At 41.4% G+C, this 27,018-nt stretch overlaps 1 protein-coding gene across 3 annotated transcripts in view; it reads right to left on the reverse strand.

Annotated features, from left to right (window-relative positions):
- Positions 1-27,018, reverse strand: part of PEBP4 (phosphatidylethanolamine binding protein 4) — a 251,323-nt gene that overhangs the window by 42,746 nt on the left and 181,559 nt on the right. For all 3 annotated transcript variants that reach the window (XM_035139114.3, XM_088657825.1, XM_088657824.1), the window contains one exon: positions 1,313-1,358. In XM_035139114.3, coding sequence (XP_034995005.1) covers positions 1,313-1,358 — 46 coding nt within the window. The remainder of the gene's footprint in view (positions 1-1,312; positions 1,359-27,018) is intronic.

Below are 27,018 nucleotides of genomic sequence, written 5' to 3' on the forward strand. Positions count from 1 at the left end.
TCATCTGCACAGACAGGATTTTTGACATCTGCGCATGTGCAAATGCAATTTCCGGTGCCACAGAAGCTAGTCCCCATGCTGCGCTGCGCTGGTTCAGTGCAGCGCGCGGGGAGTCGCTGAGCGGGCGGCTCGGTTTGGGGGTGGCTCATGGGCAAGTTAAACAACCCCTGTGGGCTGCTTGTGGCCCATGAGCCTTAGGTTGCCAACCCCTGTTTTAAACCACCCTTCAGTGTTCCACACTTTTTGTTTCCATGCCATGGCTGCTGCTATTGTGCAGCCTGTCTTCATGCAAATCCAGGATTGCAATGTGGCACTACAACACCTCTAATAGGGACTGTGCTGCGGCATTCTTACATTGGCATTATTATAAAGAGAGAAACAGTTTACCATGATAATGTATTTTGTATGTGCTTACTTTGATACTTACTTTTGCTTTATGATATTGGTACAGTGGTACCTTGGTTTACAAACGTAATCCGTTTCGGAAGTCCGGTCGTAAACCAAAGCCATTCTTAAACCGAGGCGTGCTTTCCCTAATGAGGCTTCCTGCTGCTGGTGCCCTTCCATTGTTCGGATTCCGTTCTTAGACCGAGGTAAAGTTCTCAAACCAGGTCACTATTTCTGGTTTTGCGGAGTTTGTAAACGAATTGTTCTTAAATTGGACTGTTCTTAAACCGAGGTACCACTGTATTAGTATAAGTGTATGTATACTTATGCCTGATTGGCCAAAGTGCAACAAACTATTTCAATAAAGTATTATTTTAAAAGTGTGTCTTATGCTGCAGATTGGAAAAATGATGGGTGCCAAGTCTAAGATCATTAACTAGACTAGGGAAAGAAGTGGAATCCAGAGAGGTGTTGTGGGTCTTGTCTCTTGTGTTGTTTGGAATACCATTTTCTTTTCTTTTTTAGGATTCTGAACCAAAGACAAGGTAGTGAAATGCTTCCTTTTGTGGGTTTCCATTGGATTCTTTTCATTCGTGAATAAGGATCCTTATGTTCCTTGGATTTATTAATCTGCTTTCAGGGAGCTATCTTCTTTCTAGTCAGCAAGAGCTCTAAAGAAATACATTTTTTAAACCACCCGACAGCTTCTTAACGGATTAGAGACCTAGTGGCTGTGTCAGAATATCCAAAGCCCTAGGGATTCATTTTCCTGTACTGAGAAGGGCTGTGGCCTTATTTGACTTAGAAGCAACCAAGATCACATACATGAATGGGAATCCATAACTCCTACACAAAAATAGAACCCAGAGTCTGCTTTCCATTCAATGCCAAGACCAATTGGTAGATGTGTTCAGTATCTGCTTACCTGTTAATACATGGCCTTTTGGATTCCCTTTCTTCAGGTCAGCACCCTGAAATGAGAGGAATAATTTTTCAGCTCAGTGTTGTGCATTGCCAAGAAATTATTCTGCATAGTCCTTGTTTAGTCAAACATAACAAAGCAGGAACAGAAAGCTGGGAAAGATGAAGTGTTGTACACCTGCCAGAATCCAAAATAACTCATCCAAAGCCAGCAAATTTATCTCTGGGCTAGAGGTCCTTATCTCCTGACACATGCTGAAAGTAAAATCAATAAAATGGACAGTCCTACTGCTTGCAGGCCACTTCCTCCCAGGGATGCCAACTTGAATTAAATACTGGTGTGTGTGTGGGGGGGGGGTAAGCCCTGCCCCATATAATTGATCACAATAAATGTTATTTTTAGCTGCTTTATACAAAACAGAGGATATAATAATTCACTTCAGTCTTGTCTGGTTGATGCAACAGAAGTTTCTTCAAGTTTACTTAGCATTCTTTAACTTTGTTTCTCCCCCCAAAAATCCACTTGACACATTGTTTTGTGTCTAATCTAAGCAGAAATGATGGGGAAGGCAAATGTACTGGTGGGAGCTGTAGTTTGCTTGCTAATTTATATTTAAAGTGTCATTGCCTTGTATATGGCAGCCCAACGCATTGTAGAGTTCCCCTGAATCACAGGCTGTGCTGTCACTGTGGCACAGAGGAACTGACAGGCTGATCGTACTGGACCTGTTATCTGGGCAACAGGTTACTAAGAGGGCTACAAAAGCTTGCTTTTAAAGCCCTGACACCATTGTGTGCACAGGTATTCAGGCAGTAGCTAATTAATATCTTTGCAATGGCAAAAAGGTCACTGCAGTTTTAGAAAGCACATCAACTGGCGCACAGACAGCAGGTAGGGTATGAGCAAAATGCCTGCAAACCTTACAAGGCCAACTTCCATATTTCTATATGTACGTACATCAACAAAGTTCTAGCAACTCCAGTGGGGAATTTCATATGTGATGCTAAAACGTGTGAGAGAAAATTCAAGATGTGTCAAATGTACAGTGTAGTCAAAGTAGACTTTATGTTTGCAGTAGGTACTGATTTAATCCTCCTACATTTGTAAAATGCACTTTGCAGTTCTGATATTGGGATCAACTAGACTCCAGTTTAGTCCAAGTTAGATAAAAAAAGTTAAAACACGAAGGGCCATTGCTCAGTTGCAGAGCATCTGTTTTGCATGAAGAAGGCATCAGGTGCAATCCCCACCACCTCCAGTTACGGCTGCCTGAAACCGTGGAGAACTACGGCCCATCAGTGTAGACTGTAGGCAATACTGAGCTAGACAGAGCAATGGTCTGATCCGTTATAAGGCAGCTTACTATGTGCCTAACAACAAGGTTGCTGACAATGCCTCCGGTGTAATGCAAAAGGATAAAACTGATTAATATTTTAAACATTCTTTTTTCATAGTACAGAGATACAACTACAATGAACGCCTGGTTTTGGAGGAGGGTACGGGTTCCGGGAGACTCTCCAATGACAGTGTGTCATTCAACTGCTGCTCAGGGTTGGCCTGTTCCATGCTACCTGGTTCCTGCTCCTCCTCTCCCATTATTTCCCAACTTCTGCCTCCTCCTCCTCCTCCGGTATAGTCCTGTAGACCTATACTATCTGCCTCTTTCTCCTCTCTGGAAGGCTCCTGGGGAGGCGGTCTCCACCACTCCTCTTCGTCTGTCCAGTCCCTGACACTTCCCCTATCACTGAAGAGCCTTCCCCTTCAGAGAAGGCACCTGGGAATAAATCTGGACAGTGATCCAGCTCAGCTGACAACACCTCCATCTCCAAGGAGGTGGCAGTGACAGCACCACTGTGAGCAAACCATGCCTGCCCAGCCTCTATGGAGGAGGAGTACCCACTTGCTTGCACAGTCCTGATGTAACCTGTGTGCATATCTATGCCTGCCCTGCTCTCCAAAAGGAGAGTATAGGGCACATGCCAAATGGTGAATTGGTGTCTTAGCTAAGCCTGGCAACATATCACAGTGCTTAGTTGTGCTTTAGCTGTTTGTAACCTGCAGACCCATGTTGGAATGCTGTACTGATTTAATCAATAGAGCTTTTAAAATTTCCAGTTGTGGTAATGGTTCAAGTTCTGAGTTTGAGGAACTCAGAAGCAGAATAACAAGATACAAGAAAATCATTATATATGGGGATATTGATTGCAAAAATGTGAAAACTGCATACAAATGTGTGTTTTTTAGGAGAAATCTGTACTAAAATGCCGATGAATTTTAATGAGGGTTATTTTCAAATCACAAATTGGTATAGAAATGTAGAGAACTGAATTTAGGATTTTTTTAAAAAAATTAAGAGAACCAAAGTATTATTGGTCTGGTTCCCTCACAAAGTACTTGCTCCATTTTTTCAGTCCCAAGGTAGTATTGATTGTGGTACAGACCTAGATGTTCTGACAGGCAAAGCCATAAGCTTCTGATACTATTTCAAGTGATAACATGTACTACAATAAAGTATAATGCAAATAGACACATTTCTACAATCTCCTGATTGGGCTATAGGGTAGTCTAAAAAGTAATATATATATTTTAGAAATCAGCAGCTGTTTAACAACAATTTAACTGCTGTTGAATAATTAGGTAGCAAGTAAGTAAGTACAGAAATAGGTTAAGGAAGCTAATAGTAATGAGACATAAGGAACAAGGTAGTAATACAAAGCAGGGCATGCATGCATTGTGTGCCAAATGTATCTGTGTAATTTCCTGCCACATCTGTTGCTACTGTACTCTTATTTCCCCCTCCCACTCAATTCTGGTTTGCAACATCCCCTGTTAACCCAGTCATACCCACACACCTCTGAACCACTAATACATTTCAGGTCTGACCTGCTCCAAGAACAGCAGTTGTTAGCATTTGAAGATGCATATTGATTACTGTTTCAAATAACTGAGAATGTTGGGTTCATTTTTTGGGGCGGGAATTAAGCCCCCCGCCCCAGTCATGTACTGGGCATTTGCTGTGGAATAGCAACACTCAATTTTTACTGGGCATTTGCACAAAACTATGAAGAAGACATCATCCTCTTATACTGTATTTCCTTGTTCAGCTTCACTTTTTCCTCACAGTTTAGACTCTGTAAAATTCAGTGTAATAGTAACACACGTAGAGATGACATATTGTGCTCTATGATGGCTAGTAATAACCTGTATAGATGACTCCAGCCTCTCTGTGATTTGGTTCTCCTTTCTGGGAATCAATTATATCACATCTTGTAGAAATTGAGACATATTTACCAGGTCAATTCAAATACTATATTATGGCCCGCAGGTGGAGGTTTAGAATTTACGTAAAGCCCTGCTGGATCCGGCCAAAGGCATCTTGTATCCAATAGCCAGTGCTGTAGTGGTAATGCGGGAGCCCTTATAACCACACCCTCAGAGTCCCATGCCATAGCACAAAGAACAGTCAAAATATATTAAAGATCAGCAGCACAATAGCAGAATTCCCACTTTATTAGTATCAGGTGACAAAAATAGACTAGTGAACTAGCAAAGCATGGTGTAGTGGTTACTACGTTGGACTTTTAGCCATGACATCCATTGGTTCATCTACCTTAGGGCTGTCTACACTAGACTCCTGTTTAAGACAGGGGTCTCTAAAGTCCCATCATAGATGTGACACCATTCATGAAACCAGCAAATGCATGGATACCACCCCACCAAAGTAAATAGCCGGGGGGGGGGGGAGAGAAGCTCCCCACCTCCACAGTCTGCATTGTATCTTTAGCAGAGGGGAGAAATAGGGGAACTTAACTGTTTGCCCCCTGTTGTGTTCTTAATCCTGACCCCAATCCAGAGGATTCATATAGCTGTTAATTATGTGAATACAGTGGTACCTCTACTTACAAATAACTCTACTTACGAATTTTTCTACTTACAAATGGAGCTCCGTCCGCCATCTTGGATGCGGTTTAGATAGGATTTTTTCTACTTATGAATTTTTAGATAGGGTTGCTTCGACTTACGAATTTTTCCTCCCAATGCATTCCTATGGCATTCGACTTACAATTTTTTTCAACTTACAAATGTGTGTTCGGAACACATTAAATTCGTAAGTAGAGGTACCACTGTAGTGTCATGTCTTGTTGGGCTCCTTATTTGGAGGTTGAACCTGCATTCTTTTTGCATGCAAAGCCATGTGCTCTACCACTTAGCTACTGTCCTTCCCTTAACTTATTGCCAAACTTCCATGACCCCAATTCATAACTGGGAATCATATCAGTAACCAGAAGCCTCCTGACTTTTTATTAGCTTAATGGTCGTTGTTTGAAGAGTAGGTCACTAAGAATCTAGGATGCCTTCCTCTCCCACCCAGCAGTGAAACTAAAGGGACCAGCAACAATCTTCTGGATAGACGGGGTCCCATCAACGGCACAGAGCATTTCCTCATTCCACTTCAATTACCGACTGCAAACTGCCCGCCCACTGTGAAGCTTTCTAGCCCCTCATTGCTGACTCCTCCTGACCCTGCCAGAGCATGGGGTCAGCAGCACATTTCTGTGAGTGCAAGGAGAGATGATTTAATCTTTTCATCCACTTTCCCCCATTTATCAGGAGGAATAAATCACTTTCCTTTGCCTGCCAGGCTCATGGGCCAGTGGAAGATGGAGTCAGGCAGAACCTGCCTCCTTTGAAAATAGCTTCTGGCTTTGGTATGGGAGTTGCAGGCTTCTGCTGTTTCTTTGAATGTGCTGATTTAACACCTCAGTACAACAATAAACAGAACCACCTAAACACAAAAGTAAATCATTTAATTTCCCCCCAAAGGTAAATGACTACAGTCTCCTGCTCCAATCCATGCTTGTGGCACATGGACCCAAAATGGAAATACTGTAAAAACATTGAGTCTAATTGGCTGCAAGGTTGAGTCTAATTGACTGCCTTGATGCCCATGCCTGGTTTAATCCAGATTGTAGGGAACAGATTATTTATTTTGAAAAAGATATATTGGATTGATGGCTCAGAAAAACTGCACAAAGCAAACGATATTGTTCCAGTAGTCAGCTATCTTAGAATATCTCCACTACTAGATTTATGTAGCAAGAGCATTACTGTTGTATTAAAGTTTTGTTTCTTGTTATTAGATTTAATATATATATATATTTGTACAATCTTTTATATCCTGATTGTTTATCCTAATTAACCTTATATTTCTTTTGTGTAAGAATGGCAGAACAGACATATTCTAATAACTAAATAGTGCATATATAACATCACAGACACTAACAAAACCAAGGGATTCCTGTCCTTGTCAGTTATTTCCTGAGATCTAACATTCTACAATGTTCTCAGCCACAAGAAGCATGTCCCAAGCATTTTGTTAATAGCAACAGCTATTTGATGCATATAATGAATTTGTCTAACCTTTTTATTGAACTCCACTGCAGTAATACCTAAGCATTTATACAAAGCTTCACAGTGCTCAAAGCACTTCACATACATTATCTCAATGATCCTTAGTGTGCTGTGAGGAAATAATTTTATTTCCCTCTACCACACACCCAAAGCTTTTTTAATAGAAAAACCCAAACCCTTTTAGCTTTTCATTGACTAAGGGGAATTTTGTACCCTTTTACATTTTGTTGCCTTGTGTTTTGTGAAACAGCCTTTGAAATAAAGTACGTGTTTTAAAATAAAGGACACCTGACAACTGTAGTGCAAAAGATGTGCAAAGGGAATAAATTACCACTTTTCTAATCTGTTGGTGTTGTAAACCAATTCTGTCATGTCCTGTTGTTCTGAATCTCTCTTTATTCACTCAGTGTAACATATTGGGCTGTTCTGAAAGCACAGCTCTTTTGGAAATCTGGGTATTTGAAGATTTGGATTATGAAAGCCAGTGCTTTTATTCTGAGGGGTTGCAGGGGTATGCATATCCCTAAACATTTTGTGCATCTAACAGGAGAAGAAACGGGAAAAAAAATTAAATTTTTTTTACTTTCTTCCCTAGCACAGTGAATCATCAGTTCCATTGGTACCCCTGATGGTGGCCTCATTTGCTGTCACAGTGTTTCCCGAGTCTCAGATGGAAGCAAGCATTTAATATGTGAATTAGGAGTTGGAAACTTGCATGGTGATTGGTCAGTATTTATTTAGTTATTTTCCCTGATTTGAACTATAAAATGATGATTTTCTTGAGTCGAAATGAGAGTACCCCTAAACATGTTTCCCTCAAAGATGAGCACTATTGCTAAGAAACAACAGACTCACAGTGCAATCCTGTCTACTCAGAAGTACGCCCAACAGAGTTTAATGGGTTTTACTTCCAGGTAAGTGTGTGTATAAGATTTTGACATGCTTTAGAAGTCAGAAGTAGAGATGTAAAATTTCCAAAAAAAATTAAGCTCGGAAAAAACCCATCCCCCCCCCGGTTTTTTTCAGGGGGAAACGAAAATTTTTGGAAAAATGGAAAAAAATGCTACATTAGCACTTCTTTTTTCTTTTCCAGATTGAAAGTCATTCTGTTACTTTAGAAACATAAAATATAACTATGGACAATTTTAATAGGCATAAAATTATCACAACTAGCATATTAAAAATATATAGTATCCAAACAGGAACTTTGATGTTAGCTGTCCTGAGTCCGATTTGGCCAGGGAGGGCAGGATATTAATACAATATTATTATTACCGGTATTATTATTATTATTATTATTATTATTATTAGGAGTGGGAGAAAATTTCTATAAAGGTATACATAAAGGTATGAATGCAATATACTCGCAACAAAGAGCTAAATTAGTTATAAATGATAACCTAACAGAAAACTGTAATATTAAGAGAGGTACAAGACAGGGGTGTCCCTTATCCCCACTGTGCTCATCTTTTGCTGTGCAGTATGTACAGCCAGATTTGAGGGGAATAGAACACATGTTTTTTGTGTGTTTTGTTTTAGAGCTTTCATCAGTGCTTTTTTCCTTTAAAAATGTTTAGGGGTACTCTCATTTCGACTCAAGAAAATCATCATTTTATAGTTCAAATCAGGGAAAATAACTAAATAAATACTGACCAATCACCATGCAAGTTTCCAACTCCTAATTCACATATTAAATGCTTGCTTCCATCTGAGACTAGGGAAACACTGTGACAGCTCCTCCTCATCCTGGAGAGTAGTGACTAGTGGGGTGCCACAGGGCTCTGTCTTGGGCCCAGTCTTATTCAACATCTTTATCAATGACTTGGATGATGGGCTTGAGGGCATCCTGAGCAAGTTTGCAGATGACACCAAATTGGGGGTGGTGGGGTGGTGGCTAATACCCCAGAGGACAGGATCACACTTCAAAATGACCTTAACAGATTAGACAACTGGGCCAAAGCAAACAAGATGAATTTTAACAAGGAGAAATGTAAAGTACTACACTTGGGCAAAAAAAATGAAAGGCACAAATACAGGATGGGAGACACCTGGCTTGAGAGCAGTACATGTGAAAAGGATCTAGGAGTCTTGGTAGACCACAAACTTGACATGAGTCAACAGTGTGATGCAGCAGCTAAAAAAGCCAATGCAATTCTGGGCTGCATCAATAAGAGTATAGCATCTAGATCTAGGGAAGTAATAGTACCACTGTATTCTGCTCTGGTCAGACCTCACCTGGAGTACTGTGTCCAGTTCTGGTCACCACAGTTCAAGAAGGATACTGACAAGCTGGAACGTGTCCAGAGGAGGGCAACCAAAATGGTCAAAGGCCTGGAAACGATGCCTTATGAGGAATGGCTTAGGGAGCTGGGTATGTTTAGCCTGGAGAAGAGAAGGTTAAGGGGTGATATGATAGCCATGTTCAAATATATGAAAGGATGTCATATGGAGGAGGGAGAAAGATTGTTTTCTGCTGCTCCAGAGAAGCGGACACGGAGCAATGGATTCAAACTTCAAGAAATAAGATTCCACCTAAACATTAGGAAGAACTTCCTGACAGTAAGAGCTGTTCGGCAGTGGAATTTGCTACCAAGGAGTGTGGTGGAGTCTCCTTCTTTGGAGGTATTTAAGCAGAGGCTTGACAGGCATATGTCAGGAATGCTTTGATGGTGTTTCCTGCTTGGCAGGGGGTTGGACTATATGGCCCTCGTGGTCTCTTCCAACTCTATGATTCCATGATTCTATGAAATGAGGCCGCCATCAGGGGTAGCAATGGAACTGATGATTCACCGTGCTAGGGAAAGTAAAAAAAACGTAAAAAGAAAGTAAAAAAAACGTTGGGCCGCTTTCGTTCTCCCTTACATTAAGAACTCCCTGCAAGTGGAAATCTAGCACAGCAGGGAGGACCCGAAGTAGTCCACATATGTTCTAGCAGCCGTTAATTTAACGAGCTTCATGATACTAGTGTTTTAATATTTGCAAACACATAACAAACATATAATACTATACATTCTTGTTGCATGTTCCAATATGTGAACAAATGTCTCCATTTGTGTCCTGTTCTGGCCTGTTGATGCAAAATGTATTATATAATGGGGCCAAAGAAGCAGATTCCCCAAAGGGAGGTGTCAACCTCTGTGAAGCTTCAAAAGCTGCTTTATTTTCCCGGCACTTTCTGAAATGGCTAAATGCACAAGAGAGTTGTGTTAGGGAGTTGGGCTTGGCTGTGACACATCAATGCCACCTAGGATGAGCAAATTCTACTTTAATAGCACTGTCAACATGTTGTCTGCTGGGAGGCTACTCAGCTGTAACTGCCGATAGAGATTCACATATTGCTGCATAGCCACTGCTCTCCTCTAACGTGAGTTAAGCTAATGGACACTGATGGGCTGCCATGGCTCTTAATGCTCATTGATGACCACATTAATATTTCTTAATGACACCATTTGGTTTTAATGTGGGTATTTTTTTTTTATCCTGTGAATGAGTTTTGTGGCCAGCTCTAAGGGGAGAAGGAGAAAGGTATGGCTTCCTTAAATCTGTGGGGTAAAGGATGATCAGTGATGCCACCTTCTACTTGCTACGGGAGGTATTATGCTGTAAGTGGGGGCCAATTCGCCCTTGCATGTTCCTTACTCAATGACTACAGCATCAAGTCATGATCTCCAAGTGTCTGGAAGAAAGCCACAATACAGGATGCCACCTCAACCAGATCTAAAGGAGAAACAAAGTTACTGTAAAAAATGTTTTTTCAAGTGCTCTTCCATGCAATCGCTCTGATGGAACCTGAGCCTGCATAGAACAACCTCAAAAACTTGTAAAGCTTTAATCAGGTAATTGGCCCTCACCCCTTCCTCTTGGAAAAGGGAAGCTCCCATTAAAGAAGAGGATGAGCATCTTCATGCTCAGTTCCTTCTAACTGCCTTCGGAACATTAGAAAGAGGCATTTTTATATTTATTTATTTATTTATTAAATTTGTATACTGCCCTATACTTGCAGATCTCAGGGTAGTTAACAGAAAAAAAATCACAATATAAAAACACAAAATACACAGTCAAGATAAAAGGAAAACAACCCAATAACTCCCCCAACACATTTAAAAAGGGCATTGGATGTGAATCAGCCAAAGGCCTGGTGCCTGAAGGTGTATAATGGAGGTGCCAGGCATGAGTAGTAAAGAAGGAGAGAGGGTGGTATGAATGAGGATATGACCACTTGAAAAACACCAGATACAAGCAAAAACATAAGAAGCGCCCTGCTGGATTAGGTCAGGTTATTTTCACGAACATATGAATTTTATGGACTAGTGCATGGATTTTTGTACACATTACTTGGGTGGAGAGCTGTCCTGCAAAATTCAGAAGTGCGCAAATTTCTAAGAATGGCTGCATTTCTGTTCATTTATTGTTTGGGAAAGAGTAAATTAGGAAATTAGGAAGAAAGAGTAAACTAGGCCTTTAAAAGCAAGCTGCATCAATTTTCTCCTCCTACCCCAACCCTAATCACAACAGAAGCAGATTGCTTCAAGACAGTTGTGACTCATTTGCTGTTCAGTGGCAAGGCTCCCTTAGCTGGAATGGCTTTGGCCACTGCCACAATTTCTCCCATGGCTGAAAACTGTTGGGGAGATGTGTGTGAGGGACAAATAAAGTGAGCTACTCCTTCCCTGCAGTAAGTCATCTCCAGAACATGTCTGATCCTAATCAAGGGCAAGCAGGGTGGAGAGGAGGGAACATGGAAGACAGAGAAAAAAATGCTTTCTAAGGACTCCGGCTACAGGAAAGTGGGTGTGGGAATTGACACAATAACTGGCAGGAACCCAAGACTGACAGATGACTGATTGGACTGAGATCTGTGAATGAAAACAGATCATTTGTTATACATCTCCCCTCCCCTCCCCCCACCCTCAGCCTTGCAGTTAGCAGAGAACCAGCAGCACATGGCAAGACAGGATGGAGCAGAGGCTCTCATACTCCTGGCACCTCTAGTGGCATAGATGGTTGGTCAAGTGTCATTCCACAATGTGGTTGCAGTGGTATTGCTGTTCTTGCAGCACACCACTAGGATTAAGCAACAATTAGTGAGAACAGGCTGCTACCTCCTCCACTACCTGTTTTAAAGCACAGTACAGGAGTGGTGGAAGGCAGCTTCAAAGTTTGTACAGCCAGAAATCTACATGTATATATTATTCTTGCGCACACTTTCCCTTGAAGATGAGACTAGGAGTTATGATATTGCTCTTATAAACACAAGGAAGGATGATATGGGCCAAACTACCTTGAAGAGAATAAAACCTCAAGGGATGTCCCACAAAATCAGTTCTAGAGCTGGAAAGTGGTCTTGACAGGAAAGACAAGTATGCAGATGGCTGTAAAGACTGCTATGTATTTGGCACTATCAACCCATCTCTTGCAGCCTATGTTTTGTTTGTTTTGCCTCTTCTTCCAAAGCTTTGGAGCTCAAAATGGAAATGTGGCACCAGTTACTAAATTAGAGAAAGAATACCAATTCAGTCATATGTTATAAGTGCAAGTTCTAGTGACCCGCAATACATGAGAAATGGGGAGGGGCACAGCCCGTACTTTGTATGCATCTTGGTCCCAAGCACAGTTCTCACCATCTCTAAACAAAAGGCTATCAGATTGCAGTTCCAGGAAAGACCCCCCCCAAGGAATCATTTGTGAGCTGCTGCCAGTCAGAGTAGACAACACAAGGCTAGGTGGACCATTTGTCTGACTCAGTGTAATAAACGCCTTGCTAAATGTCCTCCTTGCCCCATGTGCCTCAAGCTTTGATGCCCTTCGAGGAATGCTAGAACCTGGTCTTATAACAGGCTGTTGTTGTTGTTTAGTCGTTTAGTCGTGTCCGACTCTTCGTGACCCCATGGACCATAGCACGCCAGGCACTCCTGTCTTGCACTGCCTCCCGCAGTTTGGTCAAACTCATGTTCGTAGCTTCGAGAACACTGTCCAACCATCTCGTCCTCTGTCGTCCCCTTCTCCCAACATCAGGGTCTTTTCCAGGGAGTTCTTCTCTTCTCATGAGGTGGCCAAAGTATTGGAGCCTCAGCTTCACGATCTGTCCTTCCAGGGAGCACTCAGGGCTGATTTCCTTAAGAATGGATAGGTTTGATCTTCTAGCAGTCCATGGGACTCTCAAGAGTCTCCTCCAGCACCATAATTCAAAAGCATCAATTCTTCGGTGATCAGCCTTCTTTATGGTCCAGCTCTCACTTCCATACATCACTACTGGGAAAACCATAGCTTTAACTATACGGACCTTTGTAGGCAAGGTGATGTCTCTGCTTTTTAAGATGCTGTCTAGGTTTGTCATAACAGGCTATTTTGTTCTATTATTCAGTCCAATTTGTTGGCTATAGTTTGGATGTCACTGGTGGATATTATTTCAGAGGGGTGGGGGCACTTTTAGTAGTTGGAAGTCACAGGTTTGTATGTACCGGTATGTTGAAAGAAGAGGATGAGGAGACGCTTCCACGTGTCTAATTTTGCAGTGCCTAGCAAAAGAGGATTCGTCTGCCTTACTCACCTTCATATACATTTGCCAAACACCCCCCCCCCCGCCCCCGGTCTATTTTCTCCAATTTCCTCTTATTGGATTCTGTTTGTGCTCTATGTCTGAATAACGGTGAGCATCAGGAGAGTCCTGCTGAACCAGACCAAAGGCTGTCCATTCCAGTATCCTGTTTATTTTATTTTGATATAACTAGGGGCTGCCCCACTTGCTCGCTCTGCTTGCCAATGGTACATATTCACCAGCTCCTGCCAAAGCCACCTCTTCCCCCTCTCCTTACTCTTACCAACACACCTTGCCACCCACACTTTATAAGTTGCCAACCACCCTTCTCCTTACAGCTCCACAACCCCTTTTCCCTTCACCAGAGGTGGGAAACCTTTTCTGGTCTGAGGGTCAGATCTTTATCTCCCCCACCCCTGGTGGGCCAAAGTTACCACCTAATGTCATAGCATGTCAAGTAGTGCTTCCATTTGAAGTCCCAATTACTGTATTGAGACTGCAGAGCAAACAGTGGGGCTTTCAAACAGCCCTTTGTAAAGAAAAAGGTGTGAAATTAAGAATCACATTTGCTTTTTGAGCCCCTTTTCTACTTGCTTTGTTAACTACAGAGGCTGGTTTTCACCAAAGAAGGGAGTATATGCTCTTATTTTAAACTTACTTTCCCCTCCCATGTCTAAAATAATGTTTTACAGTGAATCCCATGCATGTTTAATTGTTTTTAATTATTGCTTTTTAAATATAATTTTAGCTGTTTCTATTTTAGTTTTAAGCCACCCTAAGTTCCATCAATAAAATAGTGGGGGGACAACAACAACAACAACAACAACGTTCTTTGGTGTTCAGAGGTGTACTGCCTTTAAACCTGGAAATTCCATTTAGCTAGCTATACTGGCCTATAACTGCTTATTGACCTACCCCTATGAATTTCTCGCCATCCCCTTTTAAACCCTGTGCAAATTGGAAACACAAACAGCACCTGTAGAGGAGTTCCTTGATAAGTTCAGACCTCCCAAATATTTAAGATCTGTCCAAGCAGCAAAACTCTGAAGGGCCAGTGAGATTTCTCTCTTGTAGGAGCTCTAACTACTGAAAGGAAATTACAAAGAGCTGTGCAAACATACACGTTGTAAAACTTCCCAAATCTCCTCCCTCTGGCTTCATTTCATAGGCAGCCTGAAGGCGAAGCTGATGCAGTGGCTTTGCAAATGTTTAAAGTACAGCTGACAGGATGCCTCCCAGTCTTCTCAGGCCCCAGCCAGCCCTTTCACTGAAAAGCAGGTTGTCCCTTCAACGTTCTTGGAAAGCCCATCCTAAAGATATGTCTAGGAATGCTCTGCCTTAGCCTTCACCAACCTAGTGCCCTCCATCATCTGTGGCAATTGGACATGGTGGCTGAGGCTGATTGGAGTGGCCTGGTACAGTACAGTACAGACTCTTTGTACAGTACATCTTTATGGAATGTGCAGGCATGTGAAAATCTATGAGGTACTCAAGCAATATAATGACTTCCATGCAGATGTTTTGGAATGGCGATAGAGGACTTTATTATCTTTGTAGCCTGCCTCCCACCTTTCCTTGCCCAGCTTCCCTCCTGAACTATTGCTTCGTTCTTGCCCAGTCTCTGCCACACTAGATCCAGCTAAGGAAAACAACTCCAAGCAGAAGGTGAAAGAAGTGGGCTGCCCCACAATACTAGGCCTGTCAAAACTGGACAAGTTTCTTCCTGCACTGGGGCTATAAAATAATAAAAACCCTTTTGTTGACTGAGTGTTGTCAATCACAAACCTGATCTATTGATTATTGATTCCCACCCGGCTTCCTATTGAAGTTTCTGCTTCTTTTAGATATTTTTAACTGTCTTCTGGGTAGCCCTGAAGTTCTTCAGACGCATACTGTTTCTCAATAAGCAGATCAGTAATTTATTTATTTCATTTAAGAAAAAAATATTAATAAAGAAAGGTGCAATATAAACTCAAGGTGGCTTACAACAAATTCAACAAACCAATAATTACAAAATCAACAGAAAACAAAAGACTGAATGGAAACAAGCAAAAGAAAAAGCAGTACCCACAAAAACAGCACAAAAACAAAACAACAGCCTCAGCTGATCAGGTTTTCACCTGTTGTCTGAAGGTTGTTCCTCAGTGATAAGGAAAGGACAGAAAATTTGAAAACTGTTATCCTAGAATATGACAGTTCTGAATATCAGCAGCTAGTATTGACCACTGATAGATCTCTAAGCTACACAGCTAAACTTAGACTGCTTACTGTTTAGCTATACTGACACATGCCTGATCAAAAACTGGTGAACTTAAGTGAAATCCAGTTCCTGATATAGCATATTATGGCCTGCTACCCCAACACCTTGTAAGGGTTGAACAATTTCATTACCCTTACCTTTTTCATATCAAATAGAAGGGATCAGTAATGACATAACCCTGTACGCTTAACATTTTGCTAATGTGCACATGCAACACCCACCTGCATGCTGTGAATTGCTCATTCTTCCATCCCTGACTGATGATTTCTAGGATTACACACCCTACAACCCATTTGAGTATGCAGTTAAATGACCCTGTCTGGAAAACATCAAGTCGTGGAATCCCACGCAGATGGTTCAGTCCTCTGGATGACTCATATCTAGCTGGGCTCTGAAATAGGGCAGGGGACTCACACGGAAGGGAGGGGGGAGAGGAAGGAGAAGCCTGCGGAGGCTGAGGCTCCCCTAGAGACCTCCTTCAAGGGTTGAGTTAATCTAGCAAAACTGATCATCTGCCCCAATTCAAAGGCAGGTCACACAGTTATAGTTTCCTGGTTTTTACAGTCTCTGCTATCTGATGGGAACATGCTTGCTGAAGTTTTATCAGACCTTACTCACTGCCAAACTAATAATACCTAAGATACTTGCTTTTAAAAGTGAAATAAAACTGATATTCTTGTGACAGTATATAAGCAGAGGTTCTCACATGTTTCTACTGTATTTATTTATTGAATTTATATACCACCCTATACCCAGAGATCTCAGGGTGGTTATGTTGACACATAATACAGTAATTGAACAGAAATTCACATTTATCCACTTCTGCATCCTTCAAACTTAAGAGTTCACCCAATATGCCTTGTTTTACTGTTTCCTTTGCTGCCCTGCCACAATTCAGATTATTGTGAAGTGTGTTGCATAGCCACAGACTATACAGTATTATGAGACAACTGTGATCTACAGTGGTACCTCGGTTTATGAACACAATTGGTTCCGGAAGTCTGTTCATAAACTGAAGCGAACTTTCCCATTGAAAGTAATGGAAAGTGGATTAATCCGTTCCATACGGTCCGCGGAGTAACCGTTCATAAACTGAAGCGAACTTTTCCATTGAAAGTAATGGAAAGTGGATTAATCCGTTCCAGACGGGTCCGCGAAGTACTTAAACTGAAGCGTTCATAAACTGAAACATGGGTGTAATTGGTTCCGGAAGTCTGTTCATAAACTGAAGCGTTCATAAACTGAAGCGAACTTTCCCATTAAAAGTAATGGAAAGTGAATTAATCCGTTCCAGATGGGTCCGCGGCGTTCATAAACCGAAAATTCATAAACCGAGGTGTTCATAAACCGAGGTTCCACTGTATATGGAATTTCTTTTCTACCTGCAACAGATAAAGCCCAACATGGGAGAAAGACACCATATTTTCTCTGCTTTGTAGATGAAGTGATGAGATCCTCCACAGGTCTGTTATAGTATGGGTCATAACAAACAGGACCCCAAATTCTAAGAGGTAGAAGACCTTCTCTGTGGTAGAAGAGAAAATTTTAAAACCTTAGAATTTAATGCAACTGCTTCTGAAATCAGAAGCAGAAGAAAATGCTGCTTTTGGCTCTGAAGAACAAGCAATAGCAAAACTGGTAGTAGGAACTATAGTCTGACTAATTTCATTCCTAATCCATTCTAGCATACAAAAGATTGTACAATAATTTCTGAAAACACTGATTCCAATCATTATAAAATGCTTAATTATAGCAACATACATCATAGTTAAATTAGCTTTTCTTTGGGTTAGGATCCAAAGAGCTGTATAATTAGCTTCATGCACTCAGTGGTGTGTCACTCTGATAAGTTGATCTAACTGTGGTTTGCCAGCAAAGCAATTTTGAAAGGATGGGGAGTTTTAATGTGGGCCTTCTTTTCAAAGCAAAATGTAAATTTGCTAGGTGTGGACATGCCCTTCAGTGTGCCCCAAATAACTTTGATCTTTAGTCTTGACTTGATACTTTCCCTGCTTTTTGAGTTATGTTTTAGCCTTGCCAACAGTATCTTCAGTATGTCCGGGCTAGCATGTACTGCATGTTCTGCAAATCTCATGGGTGTCATCTGCAAACTTGATCAGTATGCCCTCAAGCCCATTATCCAAGTCATTGATAAATATGTTGAATAAGACTGGGCCTAAGACAGAACCCTGTGGCACCCCACTAGTCACTACTCTCCAGGATGAAGAGGAGCCATTGATGAGCACCCTTTGGGTTCGGTCAGTCAGCCAGTTACAAATCCACTGAATGGTAGCATTGTCTAGCCCGCATTTTACCAGCTTCTTTACAAGAATATCATGGGGCACCTTGTCAAAGGCCTTGCTGAAATCAAGATAGGCTATATCCACAGCATTCCCTTTATCTACCAAGCTTGTAATTTTGTCAAAAAATGAGATCAGATTTGTCTGATATGACCTATTTTTCAGAAACCCATGTTGACTTTTAGTGATCACAGCGTTCCTTTCTAGGTGCTCACAGACCGTTTGCTTAATGATCTGCTCTAGAATCTTGGTATTGATGTCAGGCTGACTGGGCGGTAATTGTTTGGGTCCTCTCTTTCCCCCTTTTTGAAAATAGGGCCAGCATTTGCCCTCCTCCAGTCTGTTGGAACTTTGCCTGTTCTCCAGGAATTCTCAAAGATTACTGCCAGTGGTTCTGAAACCACCTCTGCCAGTTCTTGTAATACTCTTGGATGTAGTTCATCTGGCCCTAGAGACTTGAATACATCTAAACTTGCCAAATATTATTGTACTACCTCCTTACTTGTTCTGGGCTGTGTTTCCCCTGCATTGAGGAGTTCTGCCCTTTCTATGTCCCCTGTTCGCATTTCACCATCTTCTCCTCTAAGTGACACCACTGTTTCCTTGTTCTTCCTTTTGCTATGGACATACTCATAAAAGCCCTTTTTGTTGCTTTTAACCTCTCTAGCAAGCCTGAGTTCATTCTGTGCTTTAGCTTTTCTGACTTTGTCTCTACACGTGCTGGCTATTTGTTTGAATTCCTCTCTGGTGATTTCCCCCTTTTTCCATTTTTTGTACATATCCCTTTTAAATCTTAACTCAGTTAAAAGTTGTTTAGATAGCCACCCTGGCTTCTTTAGGCACCTCCCATGTTTCTGTCTCATTGGTATTGCCTGAAGTTGTGCTTTTAATATCTCCCTTTTAACAAACTCCAGGGCAACAAAAAGGTGTTTGGATATGGAACTTTAGAGTACGAACATGTGCCTGGAAAGATGAGGGCAACAGGTGTGGATAAGCCCTTTGTCGGTGGGGGACAAGGAGTAACTATAAATGCTTTTTTAAAAGTGTTTAACTTATTTGTGTGTGTGTGTTTTCTTTTTGTGAAGTTTTTTGGGGAAATAAACTAAAAAAAGAGAAAATAATATTGTTCTAGAAAGTCTGCTTCCTTTTCCCTTCTTTGGGTTTGTGTTTTTATTTAGATTAGTTTCTTTTATCTTTGATTTAAAGATATTGGATATTTAATATTAACTTTTGCATATTTTCATTCAAACTTTAATAAAATCCATTGGGTGGAAATAATGCTGAATAATTTGCAAAACAGGATTATGAAAGGATTACAAAATATTCCAGGTATCTTGTTATTTCCTCCATTCCCTTTTCAAAGCTCTCCTTAAAGCCCTGGTAACTGATAGCAAAGACTGCAGCAAATACACTCTTTCCAAAATGCTTAGGCTCTCATATATTACAGACTAATTCGCAAAAGAATTATATAAGATTAGCTTCCCCCCCCCAATATATTTTCTTGTCCAGTATATTTTTCTTTTGTGGAAAACATATATGTTGATGCATCACTCAATGACTAGCAGAAGATTCTTATCTTTAGCATGCAGCAGCACTCGTCTCACCCTTAAAAGGATGCAATGCAAGGTGTGGTGATTGAAATCAGTGACTGTTCTTGGGTAAGCATGTCCCCAAGTATCTGGGTTACTACAACAAATAGCTGATTTCAGCTTGGCTCAGGGACAACCTTCATTCACCAGGCTGTGGCTCTTTTTTTTGTTTGTCTAATATTGGCAACACTAGTTGGGAATGATGGGATTGTGTTGACTTTTGGCTGGTTTCTTTTTATCAGGAAAAACTCCCGTGCAGTTGACTGAGCTACTAGAAAGGCAAGAGTGTCCTCAATGATACTGACAAGGGGGAAGGCAGGAAACCAAAACCTGAAAAGCAGAAATATTTTTCACACTGCAAACTATTTGCAGTGGAGGCTGGTCCATTGGGGACAATGGGGTCCTGCTCAACAACCACATTCTGTCCTAAACCAGCATCCACATGCCTGCCTTCTTACATACAACCAATCCTATTGGTGGAACATTCTCTGAAGTCTCAGTGTTGCCCTTGTTGAACTCAGCAGGGACCAGGGGGTGGAACACAACTAGAACTAGGTGACTCTGCATGCCATTAGTTCTGGCCCCAGCAGTCCCACTGGGTGCTAGCCCCCATGGGCTATTTGCACCATAAACATCCAAACTAATGAAACAAATGTTCTGGCTTTCCATGAGGGAAATACCTGGGGGAAATCTAGCTCAGCAGGTTTCTTTCATTCAGTGACAAGGACCAAGTCACAAAAAGGTATCCCAAGAGGACAGCCTGAGGGTGGAAATACAGTTTGGAGGAGAAAAAGGAAGTTGACAGTTCTAGTTGTCAACACATTTGCCTTAGATTGGGGAAAGCTACTGATAAAACTAATGTAACTTACATTTTAAATGTTTGTCAGCGGATTGGAAAATAGGAAATTTACAGCTATCTTAGAGTGGGTTGTTGTGGGTGATAGGACAACTGCAACTAGTTTTGTCTGTGAGATGTTTGGAAATTTGAGATTAACTTTATGCCTGCAGCTAATTGCCCAAACACTTTGATCCATCTAAAGTGAATTGGCTTTAATGAATGCAAATGACAAGAGATCAATCAGTTGCTTGAGAGCTGTTGCTGCTCTCTGCTGGGTATCGCCACACTTCATTCAGTCATATTCCACTATGGTCAGACTGTTAACCTATTAATAGCACAGTGCGGTGGCTTGATGCTGGGATGTAAAAGGGCAGACAGGGATGGAATTTCTGCTGCCATGGAATCTGATTTTGTATTCCTTGCCCTTGTTGGTTCAAAGGATTTTGCCCAGTTCCATGGAATCAGTTGGCTTGGAACTCTACAAGGTCTCTTAATTTTGCTGCCAACAAACAGAAATCAGGTCTACCAATATCACGAGACAAATAAAACTATCCATTTTCAAATGTTATAAAATTAAAATATTGTAGAGATCTCAACTCATAGCAATTGCAATTGTGTATAATGTGTATAATGGCTCCTGCCATAGAAAAGCTAGGAGCCAAATGTCTAGTTGCCCGGGGGGTGGGGGTGGGGGGTGGGCAACACTTTTTATTTATTATTTTGATAAGCATGAACTCATACACAATTCATATGTGACACTGTTAATATCACATTTTTAACAGAAATTGTTAATATATGTTTAATTGGGTGTTTACAATAAACATATTGGTGCCATACTTCAGTTTTCAAAACACTCTGCTCTTTATTACTAAACACCTTAACATATTGTCTATCCTTAACATATACTTTGAGGCTTCAAAGCACATACATTTCAGTAATACTTGAGGCTCAACCAGGCGCAAAAAATGGCACCCAGGCTTTTTGAGGAGCTCGCAAATGGAGAATCTTTAGGTGCAAAATGCACCTGGCACCCTGCTAGTTTCAACCCCTGTTCTCATCTGAAACATCCTATATAACTTTTTAGCTGTTGTCATCTCTCCCCCCCCCCCCTGATATGGTCATCTGTCATGGATGCTTTAGCTGAGATTCCTGTATTGCAGTGGGTTGGATTAGATGATCCTTGGGGTCCCCTTCAAACTCTACAATTCTAAGTTCCATGTTTCTCTACTGCTTCCTGCTATTTACTGCCTCTTTATTTTAGAAGTGTTTATGCTATTCCGGCGTATAAGACGACTGGGTGTATAAGACGACCCCCAACTTTTCCAGTTAAAAGTTTGGGAGTTTGGGATATACTCGCTGTATAAGAAATACGACCCGGCATATAAGACGACCCCGACTTTTGAGAAGATTTTCCTGGGTTAAAAAGTAGTCTTATACGCAGGAATATACAGCATTTTTTAAATGTATCAGTTCTTTTGCTCTTGCTTATCTTTCTTTTTTGATTTCTGTATATACTCATTCTTGATCTGTGAGTTCCTTGGTTGTCAATTGCTAATTAAACATATTTTTTTCACCCGTTTTTCATCTTTGCGGCCCCTTTGTTGCTTCTTATTAATGGAATTCATTTCTTGTGGGGATTTAGCTAATTGATTCTATTTCCTGGTTTAAAAAAAGGACCAAGAATCATCTGTTTAAACTAGCCTATGACCAAGTTGCTATGGTTTTAATTTTGGGATTCTTCTTTTTTTCCTCCAGTTTTTAATTATTTTAGTCTTGTTACTATACTGCATTGTAAAGTCAGGCAATGCTTGTTTCTTTAGGACAGCATGCCCAGATCTTCCATACTGGGTGCTGAGAAGAGAAGGAGCCCGCGAAACACTTGCCCAGCTACAGGAAAGAGGCATGATTTCCTTAACCCATACAGTGCCCTTTTTATTTTTTATTTTAAATGGGCTTGTGCAACAGCACCAAATCCACTTTAATGGTGCAATGCTTTCAAGAGTCCCATGGAAGTGTCCTGTTTGGATGAAGAGGAGGAACAGGAGGAGCCCAAAAGCTTGAGTCTGATAATACCAGAGAGGATCCTAGTGGGCTGGGACAGGATCTATTGGGCCCCCAAGAAGTCTCAGAGATGGCAGAGGAGGCTGTGGGTCCCAAGGGTGCAGGAGCAGATCCTGGGGAGGGATCAAGAGGAATGTCAGGAAAAGGTCTATGTTCTGTGCTTTCAAAAGACTCCAGTCAGGCCAGTCCCATGCCAGAGCCATCTTGTTTCAGCTGTGGTGAGTTAGGCTGCAAAAGAAGGCTGCAGTGGATAATGTTTTGCTAACCATGCAGTGCTCAGCATTCCATGAAATGATAATCCAGACACTCTTGTGCTCAGATAACAGTGAAAAGATCATTGACTTGAGGGGCAGAGATTACACATTGGGAGATCTTTCTGTACAGTCGTACCTCGGGTTACGAACACCTCGGGTTACGAACAACTCGGGTTACGAACTGCGCAAACCCGGAAGTATTTTCGGCCGCACACACGTTCTGCGCGTGCGCGGTTTGCGCATGCACAAAATGGCGGTTCGGGTTACGAACTTTTCGGGTTACGAACTGCGACCCGGAACGGATCGTGTTCGTAACCCGAGGTACTACTGTATGTCCAAGGAAGACATACTGTACCTTCCATCAACCCTAGGGCTTCATCCCTGTTGGAGCACATAAAAGTCAGCATGGGTTTCTGAAAAATAAGTCATGTCAGACTAATCTGATCTCATTTTTTGACAGAATTACAAGCCTGGTAGATGAAGGGAATGCTGTGGATGTAGCCTATCTTGATTTCAGCAAGGCCTTTGACAAGGTGCCCCATGATATTCTTGTAAAGAAGCTGGTAAAATGCGGGCTAGACAATGCTACCATTCAGTGGATTTGTAACTGGCTGACTGACCAAACCCAAAGGGTGCTCATCAATGGCTCCTCCTCATCCTGGAGAGTAGTGACTAGTTGGGTGCCACAGGATTCCGTCTTGGGCCCAGTTTATTCAACATTTTTATCAATGACTTGGATGATGGGCTTGAAAGCATCCTGAGCAAGTTTGCAGATAACACCAAATTGAGCGGGGTGGCTAATACCCCAGAGGACAGGATCACACTTCAAAATGACCTTAACAGATTAGACAACTGGGCCAAAGCAAACAAGATGAGTTTTAACAAGGAGAAATGTAAAGTACTACACTTGGGTAAAAAAATGAAAGGCACAAATACAGGATGGGAGACACCTGGCTTGAGAGCAGTACATGTGAAAAGGATCTAGGAGTCTTGGTAGACCACAAACTTGACATGAGTCAGCAGTGTGATGCAGCAGCTAAAAAAGCCAATGCAATTCTGGGCTGCATCAATACCGGTAGGAGTATAGCGTCTAGATCAAGGGAAGTAATAGTACCACTGTATTCTTCTCTGGTCAGACCTCACCTGGAGTACTGTGTCCAGTTCTGGGCACCACAGTTCAAGAAGGATACTGACAAGCTGAAATGTGTCCAGAGGAGGACAACCAAAATGGTCAAAGGCCTGGAAACAATGCCTTATGAGGAACTGCTTAGGGAGCTGGGTATTTTTAGCCTGGAGAAGAGAAGGTAAAGGGGTGATATGATAGCCATGTTCAAATATATAAAAGGATGTCATATAGAAGAGGGTGAAGGGTTGTTTTCTGCTGCTCCAGAGAAGCGGACACGGAGCAATGGATTCAAACTACAAGAAAGAAGATTCCACCTAAACATTAGGAAGAACTTCCTGACAATAAGAGCTGTTCGACAGTGGAATTTGCTACCAAGGAGTGTGGTGGAGTCTCCTTTGGAAGTCTTTAAGCAGAGGCTTGACAGGCATATGTCAGGAATGCTTTGATGATGTTTCCTGCTTGGCAGGGGGTTGGACTGGATGGCCCTTGTGGTCTCTTCCAACTCTATGATTCTATAATTCTATGACTGGTCTGATGGGGTATATGAACCTCCTTTGTCATGTAAATTTACTACAGTGGAAGATGAAGAAGTTCATTCCCCAGTCTATGCAAATTCCACAGTCTTGTTCAGTCTATAGAATGTTGTGTGAAACATGTCACAGAGGCAGCAGGCAGGGTTTATACCCATGAGAAATGCGCGGGCTACATCAGAGGCCAAGAAGCAAGTCATCGGCTGAGGTCCAAGAACAAATCAAAGCCACACTTGATGAAATGTATTGTTTATATTTCTTATTAATTGATGTCTTACTTTCTGATGTTGTTTTATGATTACAAGGTAATGTTGTATGCTTAGTGGGATGTGTTTTATGCAGGGAAACTAACAATTTTGATAGCATTATCTGACATTTTCAGAACGTAAAATTAAACTTATTTGGTTTTCCAAGAGCAATTTATGTGCTTTTTAATCAACTGTAGATTTACCAAGCTCAATGTTTTCCATTTACAAGAATTAATAGCCAATTTGAATTCCTCACACCTAAAAACATATCTTAAGACCCCTCACTGAAGAAATGTGCAAAAATTAAGTTCTACCTCCTAAAATGACACACCCTACTGCCCCACTCTTTAAAAGCAAGGAGTGGGGGCTGGGGGTGTTGCATCAACCTCTTAGTAACCCTAGCCATGCAATCCACCTGTTGTGTCTCTTAGTACTGATTTGTCTTGCCTTCAGTACTGTGCTGATTTGAGCATTAAATATTTTGGCAGAAACTGACCCCAAGTTTGAGTTCTTCATCTAGTGATGAAGATGGGTGAATTTGCCAGCAAGCAACTGAATCCCTCCTGCAAAATAGCAGCAGTCCGATGTATGTCTAGAAGAACAGTCTAACTCAGCCTGTTTTGCACCGAGCTTTTTCCTCTCCTTGTTGGCATTAAGTGTTTGGATTTGTAAAAGCAATACAGTAATAGCAAATCTGACAGCCTTCCCTCACTGCGAGAAGTTGTATTTTTGTAGCTGCAATTTTACTATATCATGGGGAAATCTCCATTAAAAAATCATATACAACCTTAGTTACTTAAACAATATTTTGTAATTTAATATGTTATTTTCTTATTAGCTGTTTTAAATGGTTGATTAATTAGTAAATGGGATGGAACAGACTTAAGAATACAGATCCATCCATCCCTACTCCCAGACCATGTATTGGATATTTTAAAATATCCATTTTGCATGCCATGTAATCAGCGAATTCTACTGTGTCCGCTAATCACTGCTTTCTGTTTAATAGCATTTATAGCACAGTAAAACTAATAATCGTAACCTGCATTTCTATAGCACCTTTCATCCTGCAAGATACCAAGGTGATATATATCACCCAGGCATATCACAACAATATAGCTAATTAGTATTGCAAGAACACTTGATTTGTTGAGTCTTTTGCAAATATCAATCAATCATTCCCTGTGGCTTCCCCTGACCAATGAGGATTGCTGTGTAAGGGCAAACACAAAACCACACTTTTCCATTCTAGATTAATTCACAAGACCTCACTATTCCAATCCACAATAAATTACCACGTATCCGCAACATAGCTGCCAAGTTATCCCTTTTTTACAGGGATTTTCCCTTATGCTGAATAGGCTTCCTCGCGAGAAAAATGAAAACTTGGCAGCTATGATCCGCAATATTAAGCATGAATTAAAATCATGACTGCACACATATAAAAGGGGGAGGGTGAAAGAATATAAGAAAGGCACTCTTCTTTCATTCTTTAATCGCTTGGATCATGTTGATAAAACAGTGCTTAAAGAATGTTAAGGGATAAATAACATTCATTAGGGATCTTGCAAATATAGCCGCCTCTTCAGTGGAATAGGGCAACTAATTAGCACCCACAGCAATTGCTGAGGGGTTTGATAATAAGGAGTGCAGTATCTTTGTTCTGTGCATGTGTGGTAGATGTTATGACTGTGTTGCAATGTGTCCCTCAGCCTTGCATGAGAAGCTATATGTAAAGTCAAAGGTGAATTCACAGGGCCATTTTTTGTGCAGTGAAGCCAACATAAACATGCTGGGGAATTAAGAAAAGCCTCTGAGGTGCTGATCTGGATCCTGCCACCTTCAGAGATTACGTGGGGGGTGGCAGCAGATGGGGCTTTTCTGCTGTGGCATCCCATCTGATGGATGCCACCATCCTTGTAGTCTTTTTTTAAAAAGCAATTCCTTTTTGGTGGAAAGGGAAAACTTGTTTTATTTGCCCAAGCCTTTCGCGACGGGGTGAGCTCCCGTTGCTCAGTCCCAGCTCCTGCCCACCTAGCAGTTCGAAAGCATGTTAAAGTGCAAGTAGATAAATAGGCACCGCTCCGGTGGGAAGGTAAATGGCGTTTCCATGCGCTGCTCTGGTTCGCCAGAAGCGGCTTAGTCATGCTGGCCACATGACCTGGAAGCTGTTTATGGACAAACATTGGCTCCCTCAGCCAGTAAAGCGAGATGAGCGTCGCAACCCCAGAGTCGTTCGTGACTGGACTTAACTGTCAGGGGTCCTTTACCTTTTAAGGTTTAATACTGCCATTTTATCCTACCTTATACCACAGTCATGCCTTGTTTTGTGATCTTTATGATTCATTTAAAAACTTAATTTTTAAAGATTTTTCATACTGTTGCAGCTAGGTGTTCAGACACTAAAAAACTGCTAAAGACTGAAAATGTTGACGTTGCTCCATTAAAAAGGGTTTTTAAAATCTGTTTCCAAAATCAGCTTGCCATCAATTTGTTTTCCAGAAAAGGACAGTTTTCTATTTAGGCACATGGTTCAGCTTTCTTAGTGCCAGG

Source organism: Zootoca vivipara, chromosome 14 (assembly GCF_965207765.1).
Source record: "Zootoca vivipara chromosome 14, rZooViv2.hap1.1, whole genome shotgun sequence".
NCBI lineage: Eukaryota > Metazoa > Chordata > Lepidosauria > Squamata > Lacertidae > Zootoca > Zootoca vivipara.